This window comes from Staurois parvus, unplaced genomic scaffold, assembly GCF_062004578.1.
Source record: "Staurois parvus isolate SC_StPar_1 unplaced genomic scaffold, SC_StPar_1.0 ptg000362l, whole genome shotgun sequence".
In the NCBI taxonomy this organism is placed as follows: domain Eukaryota; kingdom Metazoa; phylum Chordata; class Amphibia; order Anura; family Ranidae; genus Staurois; species Staurois parvus.
In genome coordinates this window covers 6,910,354-6,930,484 of record NW_028318158.1, presented here as the reverse complement: position 1 = coordinate 6,930,484, position 20,131 = coordinate 6,910,354, and the positions used below count along the sequence as shown (strand labels likewise).

General features: G+C 42.3%; 1 protein-coding gene across 3 annotated transcripts in view; it reads left to right on the top strand.

Moving 5' to 3' along the window:
• TP53BP2 (tumor protein p53 binding protein 2) overlaps window positions 1–20,131 on the top strand; it is a 96,424-nt gene that overhangs the window by 15,839 nt on the left and 60,454 nt on the right. Inside the window, exon 1 of one of the 3 annotated variants that reach the window (XM_089685066.1) lies at window positions 17,049–17,205. The exons of 1 other annotated variant lie outside the window; for it this stretch is intronic. In XM_089685066.1, the coding sequence (XP_089541192.1) occupies window positions 17,173–17,205 (33 nt within the window). In that variant the 5' untranslated portion in view covers window positions 17,049–17,172. Of the gene's footprint in view, window positions 1–17,048; window positions 17,206–20,131 lie in introns of those variants that run through there. One more of the 3 variants, XM_089685064.1, reaches the window with a different exon arrangement.

The following is a 20,131-nucleotide window of genomic DNA, read 5'->3' as shown; positions in this document are numbered from 1 at the left end:
ACAGTTCATGCAAAATGTTCCGAAAGGACAAGCACAAATTTTTCTTGTGCGATCCCAGAACAAACTATTTTCGTTTAATCGGTACAGTATTCTTCTGAAAGCAGGCATTACATCACTTCTGAAGTTGTATTCTTTTGTATGAGAATTTTTTTTTTTTTTTATAACTTTAGTAACCTCTTCATTTTTGAAATGAGACAAGCATGCAAAAAAAGACGATCAATCATTTGATATTCTCATCATGTGTACGAGGCTCTAGTTCTTGGATCTGGAAATTTGTCAGTCCTTCATTGCATTTAGTTCTCAAGGGCCGGCCATAATTTTCTCTAACTGTGCATGAAAGTTGGATTGCTTTCCTTCACAGGAAAGGGTAGAATCCGGATCTCACCAAACAGACATTTCCAGCTTCCTGGTAGACCTCTGTGATAACTAAGGTTAGCAGTGTTCTGCAGTGTTTATTGTTGCCTTACTCTTGTGCTCTTAGTGCTGCAATGCACAATTTGTGTACCACAGTCCCCTGTATGTGTAGGTGTCGGTCCTGTTCTTGCTGCTTTGGCTCACAAATCTGAGTATTGAGCACAGTACACACATGCTTGGGTATTTGGCTTTGTAACACACTATTGCATTGACATTCATAAAATCTATTGCAGCTGGTGTTTCTTGCTGCAACTTTGGGGTTCTGATGTCAGCAGCCAAAAAACTGAGCAGCTGAAAGCTGCAGCGGCTGGAGAGTTTTACTAACATTAATGGCAGTGTGTGCCCAGGTACGAATGTCTGCGATGCAAGAAGTCTACGTTCAGGGTATTCCACTGTGGGCACATGCTGCTTTAAATGTTACTACCACTCAGTGCACCCAGGGCCAGTGCTAGACTATTTTGCACCCTAGGCAAGACTAGTTACTTGCACCCCCCCCCCCCCCAAAAAAATACATTTAAAAATGGTAGGAAATATTAAATCAACAAAACATAAACATTTTTTAATTTGCAAAAATAAGTGCCATAAGATGCCAGATGCCACCAGCACCAATATTAAAGACAAAATCATTGTCTCGGACGGACTTTATCCCTGGCTGGCAGTGGCAGGGTGACAGTTGTAGTGAGTGAAGGATGGTGGATCCACACTGACAAATCCCAGGCTGGAAGTCCCCAGGCAGTGGGGGGAGATGAAATGTACTGACAGCAGGCAGCTAAACTGAGCGATCCCACAGACAGATCAACCATCAACGCTGACACAGATCAGCAGGCACTAGAACAGCAGGCTGTGGGATCGTGATCTCATCACTCACCAACACATTGCACATGTGATGGATGTCCTGCTGGCCGGGTCACACTCACACAGACAGGAGACATCAGAGTTTGACATTCTCTTTCTCTGCAGGCACAGCTCCGCCTCTGCTGACGAATGGGAAGAGAAGAGCTGGAACTCCACAGTGATCAGCTGCTGCCAGCTGGCTTACAGTCGGCTTAGCTGCTACACTGGCCCCAGACACCCGGCATCTTACTCCTGTCCTTTCTTCCTCCCCTCTGCCATCCCACCCCTCAGCTGAAGGATCATTCATAATGTGGTGGCGTCCCACACAAAGAGTGATGGCCTGTGCTGCTCCCAGGCACTCCTAGGTGGTAGTGCACCATAGGCAGCCACCTAGTTTGCCTAGTGGAAGCATCGGCCCTGAATGTATCGTCCAAACGCTGCAGTTATTGGCCATTCAGAGTTTATCTGCTGCCAACGGGTTTGGACAGTGCACCTGTGCCTTCCACACACACGAAAGTGCTGGAATCTCAAATGCCTGGTGTGCATGAGGCCATGGGGACATGTTACATGCTACACCTGTTTTTAGGGTGGAACATGTATCGTGTTCCCAATCCTGTAGCTGCTCCCTGATCTGCATGTGACCACAGTACAGGGAGAAGTTCCCCGTACTAGATGTCAGTTTTTGAAATCAGCTCTTCCATGTGGGGCTCTGCCCACGCAGTCGCACCATTCATTTAGAGTTCTGTAAATGAATAAACTACAAGTTCCAACAGCCTTTGCAGCTGTCGGCTTGCAGTTCTCTATGAGCTACCACAGCACTGTGGAGCGCTGTGGTTGTTCATGGAGTTTTCTCGTCAGACTGTATCTGCTTGTCCATATGGGATGTACCGGCACACAGATACACTGACAGGTCTGCAGGAGTCCTGTATGGCAACAGTGATCTTCTGATGGCTGGTGCAATGCTTTCCAGGCTCAAAAAAAAAAAAAAAGTGGTAAATGCACTTTTTCTATTTTTCCCTGCTAAAAATATGCATTTATTTATATATTTTTTTAAGGGAGCTTATCCTTTTAAAAATATTGTACATACATACGTCCTATCTTCGTTATACGTTGTGTTGAATGGCCTGAGTGAGCTGTAATATTTTATGGTCACTTCAGCTGTAAGACTTTCCTGTTGTATTTCCTAGATCCGTTTCCCACACCTTGGAGTAAAAAAAAAAAATAAACCAATCTTCTGCTGCTGATCCTGTCATTGATTCCCCATTCATTAATAAATCCTAGTTCTTCTTGTGACAGGAAGGGGAGGTCTCTGAGTAGATTGTTTACATTTGTAATTGCAGCAATTGGTCATCACAGTGATCACAAACTACAGAGCTCCTCAGATCCGCTCTGCACATTGACTGCTCAGATCACAGCCATAAAGCGCACATCAGAAATACACATCCACCGCTCTGCCATTTTGTAATGTATAGCGGTAGTGAACTGGGTAACTTTAAAGTCTTAGAAAGTGGTCACAAATCTTTTACCTACTTCTGCATATTGGAGATTAGGCCAGCCACCATCCCGTGATGCAATGGCCACTGCCTTAGTTGCTTGCTAGCATTCCTGGTCAGCTGTCACATTGAGTGGTTGTACTCCCTTTTTATATGATATGAATGCATTGATGGCTCAGAAGAGCTCCAAACAGTACCGAAACAGAGTAAGGTATGTTACTCCTTCCACATGTATGACTTAATTGACGTGAGCTGATGTAGTAATTCCTTTTCGCCATAACTGATGCCTGATACCCACCTTGGGGTTATGATATTTGATCAGTTTGAATCCAAGTAATGTTCTGCAGAGGTTTTCTCTATAATGGATTGAATCCAATTTGGTCAGCATAACCGAGACAACTAGCGTATTCAGTCAGCAATGGCTTCCCTCGTATTTCTCACATGGAAGGTTTACTTTAAGTGATCCTTAGCAGGTATTTTCTGCAATGTGAGAAGAATCAGTTTGTTTTGACATGGCCTACTTTATGGAGCATTGTGCAGCCCTCCCCCAGCACTGAGATAAGAAAAGGAGATGGATCTAGCTGTGTAAGCAATCCCTGTATACCTGGCTTTACCTGAGACAACTAGCTGCTACCTGGTTCCCCACCCTACACAAACATAGGAAGGAGAGGATATAGGTAGTCAAGAAGCTCTGACTATCTCATTAGCTGTTGTGTACACATCATTACCCAAAGAAGACATAATGACACTTGGCCATCTCCCACTTAACCCCTCATTGATAAGGACCAGTTAGGTGCTGCTGGTGTTTGTTGTGCATACAACATTAGTTTGTGTGGACATAAGAAATGCTCAAACACTAGAGTCAAAGGGAAATTGATAATGACAGCAAACTAATATTTGCCTAAATTTTCTTTGGACTGTTAATGGGTTAGTCCCCGCAAAACTTATTTCAGTTTCATAGTAGATGCTGGGGAAAAAAAAAAAGAACTTTGCGAATAATTTTGGTATGATGCCTGGCTATTGGATGTTTTTATTAACCTCCATGGCGGTCTGATTATGTCAATATTTTTGAATGTCAAAGCGGTACATTGTTTTGCATGAAATTTGTTGTTTTATATTGTAGGTCTGAAATTCTTAGGAATAACTTACTTAAATCTGTCCAAACAAGAGTCTAGTAAACATCCCGGGTATGATAAAGTTTGAACCATGAAATTATAATATAATAAATAATATAATAATAAATGTAATTCTTTTACAATGGATTTTATTATAGAAAAAACAGTATCAGAGAAACGGTCATAAACGAGCACTGAACAACAAAAATAAAACACAGGTTTTCTGATGAATAGTACAATAAATGCACTGAAATACAGACAAGGAAATAAACTGAGTACACAAGCACAGTATGTGAAGAGATATAATACTGCATAATAATTTGCAAAAAATGGCAGACAATTTAGAGACCAAGTAATTGGTAAACAAAGATCAAAGGTCATCACAAAATCCGCATACAGAAGGCAAGAAAAATGGAACACAGAGCCTCACTAGATGCACATTGGCACACCACACCAAGGACTCCCATGGAAGTCTAACAGGTAGATATAATATAGCTGGTGCGGTGGCTCTTCTAAAAAAAAAAAAAAGTTACAATCAGCGCAAGTATCATGAGAACAAACGGAACAGAGAAGAGAAAGGGAGGAACGAAGAAAGAAAATACAAAGAAAGGGCTCCAGGGGATCGCGACGGAAAAAAATCTTATATTGACAAAAGGGTCTGGTCAAATCTGGACAGTTGGGCTATATCAAGCCAGGGACTCCAGATCTGTAGAAACTTTGTGTGAGTGTCTAACAGCATTGCCGCCAGTTTCTCATTAACCATTATAAAATTCATCTGATTTTTTTGACTGCTTTGAAGCTGAGGAGGCGGGTCTTCCAGGCCTTCGCGATCGTTAGTTTGGTGGCCATGAATAGATGCGATGGCAGCTGCCGCTGAGGACGAAGTAGGCCCACTAATGGTTTAAATAAAAGCACCTTGTATGGGTTGCACCTAATGTCTGTATGAAACAGTGCGAAGAAGGGCATAAACCCTGATCCACAGTCTGCAAACCTTGGGGCAAGTCCATCAAATATGGGCCATGGTCCCTATTTGTTGACAACCCTGAATGCAAGTCGGGGAGTATGCAGGGATAAAATGGGCCAGAAGGGCAGGCATGTAATACCATCTATAGAGGACCTTTTTATAGGCATTTTCTAAAATAACATTCCTTGAACATTTAGACAATGCCTGGGTCATGATATGCCAGTCTTGCTGGTCCAGACTTCCCCCGAGTTCTGACTGTCAATGCTGATAACGAACCGGGGGCATTCTATAAAAAATAGTGGTGTAGACAATTTTTAATTCAATAATTAATTTGATGTAATCAAACCAAAAACACGAAAATTTGTCCAAACAAGGGTGCAATATTACTAGACCCTGCATATTGGTTTAGTAAATATCCCGTGTATGAAATATTTTGAAACGTGGGACTGCACAAAGTCTGGCGTCACAATTAGGACAATGGAAAGGTAAATGTGCAGGCAGGTGAAATGGTTTGATACAGTAATGTAATCCTAACAAATTACAATGTATTGTGTGTATGTCATGTTTTTTGTTTACTTTTTTGAATCTCCCGCCGGGTCTTCCCCCCCCTGCGTCTCGGCGCTCGCAGGGAAGTGAACCCAGAAGACGAATGCCGGCATCGGCCGGAGGACACAGTGGGAGGACATCGGGGGATCGCTGGGACAAGGTAAGTTACATTACAGTGTAGACCGGGTTTTGTTTCATTGACTCTTTGCAGCACCTCTTCATTAGTGACCATGACCATCCAACTGATTTTAAAGATCCGCCTGTAGCACCACAATTCAAAATGTCTGTTATAGAGACATTGTGGGAGAAACTGTTTCTGCGTCATACCTGAGAATGGGCCACACTTGCATTGGTAGCAATTTTTTTATTTTTTTTTTTTGTTTAGACGGAGATTGTCCATCAGTGCTTTGTGTCTTCAGAAACTTTATTTGGCCTCGTGATTCCAGCAATGATGTCAACATTGTTCTGGTTTCCTAAATCCAATGTATTAGAAGTTGGTTTCTTACTTTCATTTGGAATTAGTTTAGTAGTACTTTTTGTGTCCTTTGTTAGTTCTAGCCATGCTCTTTGTCTTTTCAGTGATGGTTTGGATGGAGACTTCCTTGTCCTTTTTTGCCCTTGCACATTTATTTATTTTTTAAAAATCTTTTCTTTCAGGTAGTTTGTGCTTTAAAAAGTAGCAGATTTGTTATAAACTGAAATTGTCTTGAGCACTAAAAGTAAAATCAGTCTGTATATGCAGAAAAGCATGCTTGTTATGCTCACTGTAGAACCTAAGAGGTTAATCCTCTGCATTGTGTAAAAGATGTTTGATCTTGTCTTCTCTGATCCTCCCCCTTTTTTCACTGTGACCAATATATCTGCTGCAGGCACAGAGATCTAGGAGTCACTCTGCACATGCTCAGTTTGGTGTGTAGTGCTAGATGGTGTGTTTTTTATTTCTTTGGGAGGGTGCATATGATCAGCACAGGGCCAGTCAGCACTGTCCAGACAGTGGGTCAGGGGTTCTGCATCTTCCTTCAGGAAAATGTAAACTCCTCCTACAAGATTAACCAGTGTTCATCTGGACAGTGATAGAAGTCACAAGACGTCTATATAGTGCTGATGAGAAAAGGTGTTTAGCCGTTTATATTTACTAAAACTACTGTGGGAGACCTCCCCCCCCCCCCCCCCATAGTGTGTACTAGGCTTTTAGAGAGCAGTGGAAAGCAAACAGATTTGACTGCTATGGATTGGCGCTTTAGTCTGCAAGATGCTCTGCTTTTCAAGTAGATCAAGACAGTTCTTCAAGGCACAATGAAAATATGTTGTGACAATAAAAGTTATGGGATAATTGGATAAGTGGCGTTCACGGTGCTTTTATAGGATTCCTGATTTTAGCTCCAGCACACCCAGTGTCCTGCAGTCATCTCTTCTGCCCTTTGACCTGTAATTGGTTTCATAAAAGGCTTTCTTTATTCTTTGCCCCTCTTAAAAGAAAAAAAAAAAGACCGTTATGAGTCAAACAGGGTATTCCCATAATGACAGGGTCAGATTTTACCTGACACTTGCCTTTTGTAGTTTACAATCCATAATATTAATGTCTTTTAGTTGCTACAGGTCACAATCTGTTTTAAAGATCAAGATTTGGGTTACCTGATAAACTCAGCTGAATAAAGAAACATGTCCGCCAAGGTTAACCTCTCTGACCACTGCGGTCCACCAGCAGACATAACCTTTCCATACATCTGTAGAAATTATAAGTAGCCGTGGATGTTACTGCTTGTAAGGAAAGCGTCCAACCTTTTTTTTTTTTTTTCTTTCTTTTTCTCATTCCTTTTCTGGATCTTTTGGTTTTGCTGCCTTAACATATGGGTATTCCACAGTCTATTCTATTGGCAAAATCGTCTTTCCTTTGTAACTGACATCCTCGTGTCTTTAGAAGAAAAAGATAATTAGCCAGATCTTTATCTTGCCCTTATAAATATTTATACAGAGAATACAGAAGATATATACAGATCAAAGACTTTATTGTTTCTGCTCCCACGTGTTATATCTTATTTGTTCACTAGGATTATATGTACCAGCACTGTTTGCTATAATCCTGGAGTAGCACCAGTAAAGTCCTTCTGTCTGCAAATAATATGTATGATATCCTAATGTCCATTTACAGTGTCATTTTCCATATTTATAGGAGGTTATTTCTAAATCTGGCTTTATAATGGAAGGGTAGTTGGATATTCTGGTACAGTCCAGTTGCCTTTTTGCATATGTTTATGCATTTTGGTGAATGAAGGGGGGGGGGGGGGGTGATTCAGTTCAGTTCATCTTAAAAGATTGGATAAAGTTTTCTATCACGTGTGCTGTGAAAGTGTAGGAGTGCAAAAAAAAAGCCTATTTAGTACATCTCTGCAATGCAAGTGCATTTCACCTTGGGTTTTAGATCTTTAGGAACTCTGGAAGCACAGAAATATACCGGTTTTTGTCTTTTAAAGCACAAAACAAACGTCTGAAATTATGTCCAGAAATGCTGATGCTTAAACATTAGTGCCATGTGCAAGAGGCTTTACATGTCTTTTTCTGTACTTAAAGCATCTTTTTAAGCAGGGCTCAACAAATCCCAGGTGCCAGGACAGCATGGTGTCTAGAAATTGTGCCTTGTTGCCTGTGCTTTTGTCAGCCCATTCACTGTTGACTCCACATGGAGCACCGCCACAGCACAATCCTAGATCCTGCAAGGCAGGCCTGAACTGGCCACAGGCAGCCCAAACATTCAGACACCGAGCCGCTCACACCAGACAGCGGGATGTTCGCATCTGTGCTGTCCCCCGACATGCATGTGAACATGGATGACAAGTCCAATAATTTGCCACCAACCCTGGTGGTTATGCTCATGCCGATCGTCCCGCAGCAGGTGTGCCTGTGCACCTGTACTGGGTGGAGGGCGAAAGCCTGGCCAAACCCAGTTCCAAACTCAATTTCAGCACCAAGAAGCTGCTGAGGAAAGCAGAATCCAACATCAACGGGAACGACCTATTTGCCCCCTGCACATCCGGTAGACCGGGGGCACCAACGCTGGCCCGCAAAACCCGCCCAGAGCAACTGCACAAGGCCAGCCAGAAGTGCACCGGCCCAGCAACAAGGAGACCCAGCCCCTCTCTAGGGCTCCCTACCAGCTGGACAGAGCCGACCAACAGTGCACCAGCCACAGTGGACAACAAGGAGATCCGGCCCAGACCCTCCAGGTAAGCAATTCCCCCCCCCCCCGGTTTACCTCTGGCCAGTGATGTCACAACCATACTGCTTTGACAGCTGGGGAGTACAAACGAGACCCGGCCATCTTCCGTGTCACTTCGGAGCCTTCATCCTCATCATTATGGCAGGAAATCTTGCCAATCATTGAAAATACCCAACACCCCCAGATTGTCTTTCTGTTAGTGCATGTGACATGTCACACCAGCATGGCCAGTTCTGGGGATCGCCCTCATCGATGGGGCTTCACCTCCCCTTCATTCATGGCATACATAGAACATATGTGGACCTACTTATGTCTGCAGGATGGGGGCTGTACTGTATAGGAGGGCATAATATGTCTATTGAGGATGGGGGCATTGGTATGTAGAGGATCATACTTCCATACAAGATATTTTAGGGGGTCATAAGTCTGTGCAGGATGGGGAGCTGTAGAGGGGTAGATTGTTTGTACAGGATTGGGGTGCTGTTGTGTATATAGGTTGTCATATGTGTATACAGGATGAGGGACTATGGTATGTAGGAGGGTTAGCATAAGTGTATACAGAATGGGGGTGCTGTGGTATATGGGGGTCATCCGTGTATACAGGATGGGGGGGATGTGGTATATAGAGTGTCATACATCTATGCAGGATGGGGGGCTGTGGTATATAGGGTGTCATACATCTATGCAGGATGGGGGGCTGTGGTATATAGGGTGTCATACATCTATGCAGGATGGGGGGCTGTGGTATATAGGGTGTCATACATCTATGCAGGATGGGGGGCTGTCGTATATAGGGTGTCATACATCTATGCAGGATGGGGGGCTGTGGTATATAGGGTGTCATACATCTATGCAGGATGGGGGGCTGTGGTATATAGGGTGTCATACATCTATGCAGGATGGGGGGCTGTGGTATATAGGGTGTCATACATCTATGCAGGATGGGGGGCTGTGGTATATAGGGTGTCATACATCTATGCAGGATGGGGGGCTGTGGTATATAGGGTGTCATACATCTATGCAGGATGGGGGGCTGTGGTATATAGGGTGTCATACATCTATGCAGGATGGGGGGCTGTGGTATATAGGGTGTCATATATCTATGCAGGATGGGGGGCTGTGATGTGTAGGAAGTCAGAGGATGGGGGGGGGGCTGTGGTATACAGGGGGTCAGGTGTGCAGTGTGCGATCTACCCTGCTGTCATGACATTGAGCTGGGCACCGTAGAAACCTGAGAGAACGTATTCATGTTAAATGAATCTGAGAGACTGCGCTGTTCTAATGGTGGAGGTGAGTACCCTGTGTCATGCATCTATCTGTAAAGATACACATCACTGCTACAGGGAAGGGGTTTTTGTTTGTTTTGTTGTTTTTTTTTGAAAATAAAGCTTTGTTAATAAAAAGAAAACAAAAAAAAACCGTCTGCTTTTTTAGCTGGCTCCTAGATTCAAGGCAAATTTGTCAAGCCCTGTTTTACAGGCATAAAACATAGTGAAATGCGCACGTGATAGAGAGAGAGATATATAGATAAAATTTATTTTACATTTTGCTTATACATAGCGTTTTTAGTTAGAGTTCTCAAGTCTTTTACCACTTAGGTTTTCTACACTGTGTAGTATTTTCAATATAGGGGCTTTGAGGGCAAGATTTAATACCCAGCCAGGGTGTTTACTGTGATCAAGGGCATGTGTACATCAGCACACTCATAGCAATCTGAACAGCAAAGCAGAACCAAATTTAACTGTAAAAGCATATCCTTTAAAAATATAGAAGGCTAAGGTAATATAAATGTAAGTATATTCAAAATGACCACTTTTTGTGTAGCAAAGGTAGCAATACACTGCCTCCTAGACCTACTTTATGCCATCGTATAACCCTTTAAAGCTGAACTGCCACCATATGTACATTCATTTTGTGTTCACCATTTGACTTTGCAAACCCAGATATTACTATATAAAGCAGCAGTGACATCATCAACGTGCTGCACACTGCCTGTGGGAGAGACCCAGCAGCTCCACTCTCTACAGGCTGCCTGCAAAAAAATACAATAGGGGGTGGAGACAAGACCAGCCACCTTGCACAATTTGAGTGCGCAGCTGTAACTGGTCTTTATTACAGGAAGCTCCTGCACAGATGCAAAGATAATTATTTCATGCTGGTTTACTACACAGATCTGCAAGAAATACACAAAACCCACCAAGATTCAAGTAAGGATACACTGCATTACTGTATGTAGACAGTATTTGTTTAGCCCAGATTTCCGCTTTAATTACCATTATGAGGGTCACCCCATTTGTTACTTTAGGCAGACACAGAAGAGACAATATTCCCCTTCTTCTGTTCTTAATATAGCATTGTTCCCTTATATAAACAGGGAGCAGCCATGTAATTACCGCAGATGGGCAGTGCTATAATTACCATGACGTGTTTCTGGTAGAGTAACCGGGAACACTAGATGAAAGTCGGGAATTAGAACTTTGCTCTGATAGTTTTTCTACATGTGGTCAGAGATTGTAACCAAATTTTAAAGGACAACTGCAGACAGAATTGGATTTACCAGATTGAAGGGTTGTAATGGAATACATGTACATGTGATCCATCCACTCCTGCTGTGCTGTGTTATTGTAATCCAACAAATAAGCGTCTTTACATTTCAACATCTATGGATCCGCAATTGTCCTTGAATCTCGCTGTCATTTCCCATCTAAAAGTTGGCAAATTAAAACCAGCATCTGATTGATTGCTGTTGGCAGCACCTCCATCCAGTTTTGATGGGATCCATTGTCTTCCCTTATAAACATGATCACGATGAATACAATGAGCTCTCTGAGCAGTACAGTGAAGAGGAAAAGCTGACATGGTATTCAGAGCTGTATAAACAATTCACACCATTTTCAAGTACTTCCTGCTCCACTCCGCCTAGCCGCCCTGACTCTGGTGTGGTAGGGCTCATTAAAGGGAAACACTGCCGACGTGGAATATGTCATGAGCAAATATGACTAGAAGGTTCCAGGCTATGGAGAGAAACATTTAAACTTTTGCAATAAATAATTATCCACGCTCTAACATTACCATACCAGTGCTATATATTGTATATTACCATAGCAATACCATTAATTCATATATGCTGTGATGCTATCATCTTATCAGCTTTTTACCTGGGTTACCTAAATTAATCTTATTATATTATCCTAGTGCTTAATAAAGCTTAAAAATAAAAAATATGTAATTAAATCAAATTATGATATTTAATACAATGATTATTTCATTAAAAATAAATAAATTAATAAAATTCACTGTGCTAGTGTAAAAATAAACTAAATATAAATAAATAAAAATAATGAGAAAAATTTGTGTAAATTCATATAATCCAATGTGCAAATGATGCAAAGCAAACAATAAATTGTATATATATTAGTGAGATATAAATGAATAAAAATAATAAAGATAATTAAAAAATATATCAATTCATAAAGTTCAGCAGCAAAAATGTGCAAAAAAAGAAAAATGTGCAAAAATGTTTTTAGGATTCAGCAGGAAGAAGATATTGGTGATATACTCTCCTTTTCAAGTTGCTTATATTGATGCAGATGGAAACCTACGGACTATCTTCTCAGTCTATGTAGATGTGAGGTTTTCTCCCTCCTTAAACTTTAAACTTTTGCATACACGTGATTTTATATGTTATTATTATATTATATTTTCTTTTTGTTCATTGGTTAACATATACCTAAAGAAAACGACAAGAGTTCCCTTTTTATACTAGCAGCCTCTCATGGGGGGTGATCAGGATTGTGTGTGCAGACCTAACCTGATACCTGCACATTCCTCCTCTGAGCAGGTGATGCTGTGTACCCAGCAGAATCCGTAATCGGAGATCCACAGCTAGTGCAGGATCTTTCTCACCGTGTGAAAGGAGACTCTGTAGCGCAAGGATCCTTCACTCTTCCTTTCTCTATTTTTGAGCTGTGGGCTGTCAACGACTTGGAGCATTTCCCCCTGTAACCTCCCTTCTATTGTTTTCCGACCCGCTCAGCTTACCTTTTCCATCTGCTCTTGGCATTCTTTTCACTTTTACAGTTTCTTCTGACAGTTCTGTAGAAAGGAAAAGTTTAAATGAAGAGGCGCATAGCTCCAGGCTGCTCACAAACAGTCCCATTACAGTTTGTCAAAAACAAGTTTATTAACTGTCAGATTTATTGTGTGCTGTTTAATATGGAATCTGTTATGAAGCAGAATACTCGTGTGAAAGGCTTGCGCTGTAAGAAGCAATGATTGCACTCCTTTGACGCACACTCTTAAAGGAGAAGTGACCGCAGCATCGCTACTGCCCTGGAGCTAATGTGCAGCTTGGAAATCCCTGGCAGTTCTTGCATCTTGCTTTGTGGCTGATTCACCTTTAAAGTAGATCCAGAGATGATCACTGATCATTTAAGCCAGGGGTCTCCAAATGTGATTTTATGCGGCCCTTTAATGAAAGAGGGGACTGTGATGTAAGGGGGCAATCTAAGGCCTCTTTCACACTGCAGCTTGAAAAAGCTCAGTACAGCCTTTTTTTTTTTTTCCCTTGATCTAAAATGCAGCCTATTGTTTACAATGTGCCTGTACACAGACGCACGTAAACAAGTGCTGCTGATGCTTGAGTAAAAAAACAGAATGGAAAAACCTGCGTTCCTGGTCAGTATTTTGCGCCAGTGCATGCAATTGTTCACAAATACGCATATACAGGCATAAATATGAATGGATTTTGCATAGGAGTGTGTTGTGCCCGTAAATGCACTTATGCACAAACACGCGTGAAGACGTGCAAAACAAACGTGAAATTACATCCAAGAAATGCTGATACTCAAACATCAGTACTATGTGCAAGAGGTCTAATGGGGCTATGATATAGGGACAACTCCAGTAGAAGAGGGATTTTGATGGGGGGGGGGTTCTGATGTACGGGACGCTATGGGAGAAATTGTGTGTGTGTGTGATCACGATATTGTTCAAAAAAAGACCCTGACGACATCTGGTTCCTCTGAACCAGTCCTGATTATCTGATATGCACAAATTGAAGTAGATTTGGTAAGCCCTTTATCTTGCTGCACGTGGTGGTGAACAGACACCAAGTGGAATTTTGCACAATTGCTGGGTATAGATTTTGAGTGATAATTCACAGAAGGCCAATTAATTTGTGGACATTATGATTATTTCTTGCAGAGACTATATTTTATATGGTTTATGGTTGTAATTAGTGATCGCCATATTTATATATTTTGTAATATTCTCAAATTCTTGATTGTCATTTTATGGGAATGGTGCCTTTTTTGGTATAGATAATTTTTTGTACACCGTTTTAGCACACTGTAAAGAGCTACTTCTCTGCACTATTTTTTAAAGCAATTCTAAAGGTTAATTTTCTTTTTTGCACAGAGTAGCCTGGATCCTTCTCCTCTTGAATCCCCTGCACACTCTCCTGGCTCCTCCTGTCTGCCGGGTGCCCCCACAGCATGCAGCTTGCTATGTGGGCACCCGTTGCACCGTGTCCATTCACACGGCCCCGCACCATCTCTCTCCTCATTGGCTGACTGGCTGTGATTGACAGCAGTGGGAGCCAGTAGCTCCCTCCTTGCTGTCTCAGCCAATGAGGAGGCAGTGACCTGGGACAGCCAAGGCTTTTATTTACTTCGCTGGATCGCGATGAGGCTCGGGTAAGTATAGAGGGGGCTGGGGGAGCTGCTGCATGCATGAAGGTAAAAAACCTCCAGCCTTTATAACCACTTTAAGGTTTTGGATGGTGCCCCCATGGTGTATTTATTGTAGCATTTTTAGTTTGTGGTGCTCAGTGTAATTCAGCTTTTAAATCTGCTAATACAGGGGTTACAATTTCGAGTCCAGACCTACTAGCTGGTCACAAAACTTACTCTCCACCAGTTGCCCCACCCAACCTTGCCCAGGTCCGCTCCAAACCACGCCCCCTTAAAGCTTATGAAATTACATTTTTCTTTAGAATAAATAGTCCAAAATATAAAACTGTATACAGTAATGTATATCCCAGCTCCCCTGTACTCCATTATAGTGATAGGACATGTTGTATACAGTACTTACTGTCCCCCCCGAGTCCCCCACAGCGGTGGAGAGGGTGTCTCCTCTCGGTGGAGGAGATTGGACCTCTCCTGCACCTGTCCCTGCAGCGGCGGTGTTGCAGAAGCCGGAAACCGGAAGTTGTAAACCGGAACTCAGCTTCACAATGAGGCTTGGAGTGCAGGTGCAGTCGCTCCATGCTTCATCTGTGCTCACCGCTCGCAGCAGCTCGCCACAGAGGAATTTCTCCTTGAATTTGGCGAGCGGGCGAGCAGCTTTTTCAAGCCCTGTGCTAATACATTTAACACTCCCCTCCCCCTAGACCAGTGGTGGGCAACCTTTTTTTTCAACTGAGCCAAATCTCGCCAAAACCATGATTGAAATTTATTTTGAGAGCCACATTTTTAAAACTGAAAATACATCTCCCATATAGTAATTCATCCCCCATAGTGTAATTCATCCCCCATAGTAATTCATCCCCCATATAGTAATTCATCCCCCATATAGTAATTCATCCCCCATATAGTAATTCATCCCCCATATAGTAATTCATCCCCCATATAGTAATTCATCCCCCGTATAGTAATTCATCCCCCGTATAGTAATTCATCCCCCGTATAGTAATTCATCCCCCGTATAGTAATTCATCCCCCGTATAGTAATTCATCCCCCGTATAGTATTTCATCCCCCGTATAGTATTTCATCCCCCGTATAGTATTTCATCCCTCGTATAGTATTTCATCCCCCCTATAGTATTTCATCCCCCCATATAGTATTTCATCCCCCCATATAGTATTTCATCCCCCCATATAGTATTTCATCCCCCATATAGTATTTCATCCCCCATATAGTATTTCATCCCCCCTATAGTATTTCATCCCTCATATAGTATTTCATCCCTCATATAGTATTTCATCCCCCACAGTACTATTCCCCCCCCCTTCTAGTAAGCCAAGTCCCCCCTGTGTCAATTCACTTACCTTTGCTCCGCGCGTTCCTCTCGCTGTCTTCCCGCGCCGTTCCGGTCTTCAGGGCGGACTGTGAGAGGAGCCTAGCTCCCCTCCCCTCAAGTTCGCCTACACACATCCTGACAGCCACATCCGCGGGCCGGATTAAAAGGTCCGCGCGGACTTTTGGGGCGGCCAACCGAGAGGAGGCAGGGGAGCGGCCGACCGAGAGGAGGGAGGGGAGCAGGCGTCCGGCACACAGAAGAGCCGCATTAGAGTGGGTAAAGAGCCGCATGTGGCTCGCGAGCCGCGGCTTGCCGACCACTGCCCTAGACTGACAATGCTACTGTCTGCTGTGCCTCCTGAGCTCATTCCTCCAGAGTTGTGTATCATTAATACAGGAGGTGTGTTATTGGCTAGATCACCAGGTGAAAACCGAGGGGGAATAAAGCCAAAAAAAACAATACTGTTGCACCTACCACATCTTATGATGTAATACATTTTTGTTGTTTGGATTTAATACCGATTTTAGGATTAACCTCCTTGGAAATCTGGGTATATTGGAGATATTTCACATGTCCAATCTTCAGATTGCAGTATAATTTTTTAGTAATACAAATACTAGACTTTTGTGGTGTACTTTTTCTCCTTTATGATTTGAATTTTTGACTGTAGTATTCCTCTACATTTTAAAAAGTTCAAATGTTCAAGAACAGCATGATGCATTTTTGTTTTTATTGAATCGTTTTTTGAACCTGAAATACCTGGATTACCTGGTCAAAGCCTCATACTTTGTGTCAGACTTGTGAATTGTTTTTTTTGTTTTGTTTTTGTTGTGTGTTTTGTGTGTGGTGTGTGGTTTTTTGTTTTTTTTTTTTTTTGTTTTTTAAGGATTGTTTTCTTTTAAAAAAGAAAAGGAAAATTTTTGGTTTTCTTTTTATTAGTTTGTTTGTAGTGTACCAAAAACTTCCCCTACATTTTGTTTCTTTATTGGGGTGCTGCCTCTCCTCTTTTCTGTACTTGTTAGAATAGAATCATCATCCCTCTGATCGCCATAATCCAGGATTTACTGGAAGAACTTGGTGTCAGATGGGTGGGTAACTTGCTGCAGCTTACACTGAACTTCCTAGTGTGGGAGTGTAAATGACATGTTATGTTTCTGTGATTGTGTGGCTATGCACAAAAAAAAGTCCCACATGAGCCATTTTAATCCCCTAATAGCACAGTCTCTGCTTCTCTTCATCCGTGGCTGGGCCAGAGGTGATCTATTCCTGGAATGCCAGGCATGTCGGTTACCGTCAGTGATTGGTTTGCACACAGTGTTGCTGCTGTTCTTATCGCACACCTCTCATCAAACCAGGACTGAATGTACGGCTGGGAGCTGACAAAGAACACCTGTATTATGTACAGTCTACACTCAGCACTGCTCCTTTAGGAGAACCTGGCCTTTGCCCATGCCGGCCTCCCAAGCTGCTTTTCGTTGCGCCTCTGCTGTCTATTTGTAATTGGCAGAAGTTGTTTTTCAAGCGTTTTTTTTTTTTTTTTTTCTCCAATTCCCATGCACATGAGTGGATGTTTTTAAAGAAAGAAGAGTTTACACCCAGAGTGAGTACGGTCTCTGATACTTATTCATTTCCACTAACCGTGACATTTTCAGGACTAATTGTTGCAAGTGCACTAATACAGCTGCAGTCCTCTTTACCAAGAGTGCAGATGAGAAGGTTAGGGATTCTGTTTCCAAGTTTTTGCCTCCTAACCCCAACTGCCAATGCAAATAGCTGGTAGAAGTTTGCACAAAATCTTACTAATGAAGTGAAGGTGGAAATGCCTTGCAATCACCAGCAGACAAGCTCCAAGCATCCTTCTGTATTCCGTGAGCATTTTATATGCTTGCAGGTGTATTTTTAAGCCATTTTATGTAAATTTCTTTTTCTTTTTTTTTTTTTGCAAATATTTAAAAGCATTTTCCAAGAGCTGCAATAGATGGTTATAGTAAGTTGTATCTCTTTGAAATTGTAGCATGCAGAATATTTAGTGATACTTCTCCTAGCACATTGGTATGAAAAAGTTGTGCATTAGTTTTCTTTTTTGATGCTGGTGATCCTGCCAGTAGGGCCCTTTCTATCCTAGACAATGCACAGTCGCTGTATTGTATCTGAGGAGCAGTGTTGTCACTCTAGGCTGCTCACCTGACTTGGACTACAAGCAACTTCCCCTCACTGTATTTCCAATATATAGAGGAAGGTGAAAAGTATACCTTATGGTATACAAGCTATGGATGGAAGGAAAAAGATCACCCCACCGGCAAGTGAGAAGAGGGGAGCATGAGCCCGAGCAATTCCAGTATCCTCTATGACCAAGCCCCGGTGGGCAGGGTGAAACATGTCAGAGGGTGTGGCCAGTATGGCAGCTGAGGCCATTCTTCAAGATTGGATTCCTGGGGTCGGTTGAGTAGCGTCCAGCCCTTCACTTTTATATAGAGAGTAAGGTTTGCATATTTCATAGAAGATGACTAGAAAGGCTTATAAGATGAACATCCTTTTAGACCTCATGTACATGAGCAGCTCATAAACTCGAGTTAAGGAGCTTTTGGTATTTTTTTATTTTTTTTTGCTAAAGCTCCTATTCCCATCTCTATAAAAGCCTATGTCTTCATGTACACATAGGCTTTTAGCCGAGTTTAGGAGCTTCTGCATCTACGTGAGGTTTAGCCTCCCTCTTCTGAATGCGGAAGAATCACATTCAGGATAGGAACGGTTTGACCGCCGACCGTGGGAAAACACAAAACTGTGCCAAAATCACGGTACCACGGTTGCCGTGATTTTGCCTTTTCCCGCGGCCGGTGGTCAGGGTAGGCTCGTGTACCTAGAACCTTAAAGCGGATTTAACATTTTCCCAGAATAGTTACATTCAAAGCATGGCTTGCATAATAACAGTTACTACATTGCTTAATTAGGAACTTTAGGTCCAAACATAAAAAAGGGCAAACGGGCAGGAATTTTAATGCTGAATAGACATGCTTTGTCTCAAGTCACAAATGTAATAAGTTGCCTGTAATGAAGAGTACCCCATGTCTCGATTGCTGCAGTTTACTGTGGAAATCCATAGCTTGGTTGACATTGGATACTACAGACACCAGTTTTTGTCTGGCACTGCAGCTGAAAAATTCAACTCTCATACAGTACGAGCCGATTCACGCACATATGCAAATTGGATTCGTTTTTGAACCGCATCCAGTTCGCTTAACATGTGAAAGAACGTTCTATTTTTTCTGTTTCTGCTTTCTGTTGTGCCTGTTCACATATGTACCGTGCAGCCAGAGTGCGGGTTCAGTATGAATTGAAAAAGTCCTGTCCGTTTTCTGAGCGGTGGGGTCCAGCTCAGGTGCGAATTCAGGCTCATTGACTTCTATGGAAATGCTTCTGAATCCCACATGTCATTCAGTTGTGAACAGGAGTAAATCCTGACCTGATCCTAATCTAAACCTAACCTGAAACACTCCACTACTTTGTTTAGCTGTGAAAATGGATCGTCAATTTACACCCACACTAAAAGATTTAGTCATTTACTCTCCTTTTTTCCTTTCCCCTTGTCCATTGCCTAAGGACCTTGTACTCTCTTCACAGATGTTCTGTGAACGGGCAAGGAGAGAGGAAGGGCAGGTAAATGTCAGGATCTCTTCTTGTCCATTAATTGAGCAACTTCCATTCTGTGAATGGACAGGGGCAGAGTAAACAACAGGATCCTTTACTGTGCCAAAGCTGAAAGAAAAGCTGTGAATGGTAGTATCTGGCTGTAAATGAAGCTTTGGTAAGAGATCTGGGAGGCAACTTATTACACTTGTGCTGTTCCTAAAAAGAAAAAAAAAACGCTTGAAGTTCTACTTTAAAAAAAAAAGAAAAAAGAAAAAAAGAAGTTAATTAGTCTTCCTGTAGAAGAGGCATTTGTGTTGCTGATCTGTATCCTTTGTGCCCAGGAAAGCGGGGGAACCAGTTATCAGCGCTGTGAGTAATGCCGATCTGGCTGGAAACAAAGTTATCGCTTACCTCATCCCTGGCTGGGAATAAACACTGTGTGCTTAATGTGCTACTTTGTATATGAGTCACACTGGAGGTCACCACACTGGAGGTCACCCTAATCTCTCCCACAACCTTACTGTGCATGCTTACAATACAGCGTGCTTTTTATCTGGCCACATGGAATAGTCTGCGGGTTATGTCACTGCTGTCTGCATAAAACATATGTTATGTTGGGAAGTGTCGGCCTTTATCAACACAGAGGGATCATCTCCTCCAACACAGGGCAATAGCATGAGGCCGGGTGCCAGATCACATTAGTGACAGAAATGAATTGTGATCAATGGCCGTCCTCTTGTGCTATTATTAGAGTTTTAGATGAAAAGTTTTTTTTATAGTAATGCATTTACTTTTTATGCAAAAAGCACAAGGCTTCTGTAACATTTTTTTTTTTTTTTTGAAACTTTTACATTTGTAACTTTTTTTTTTTTTTTTTTTTTGTCTTTTGTAACATT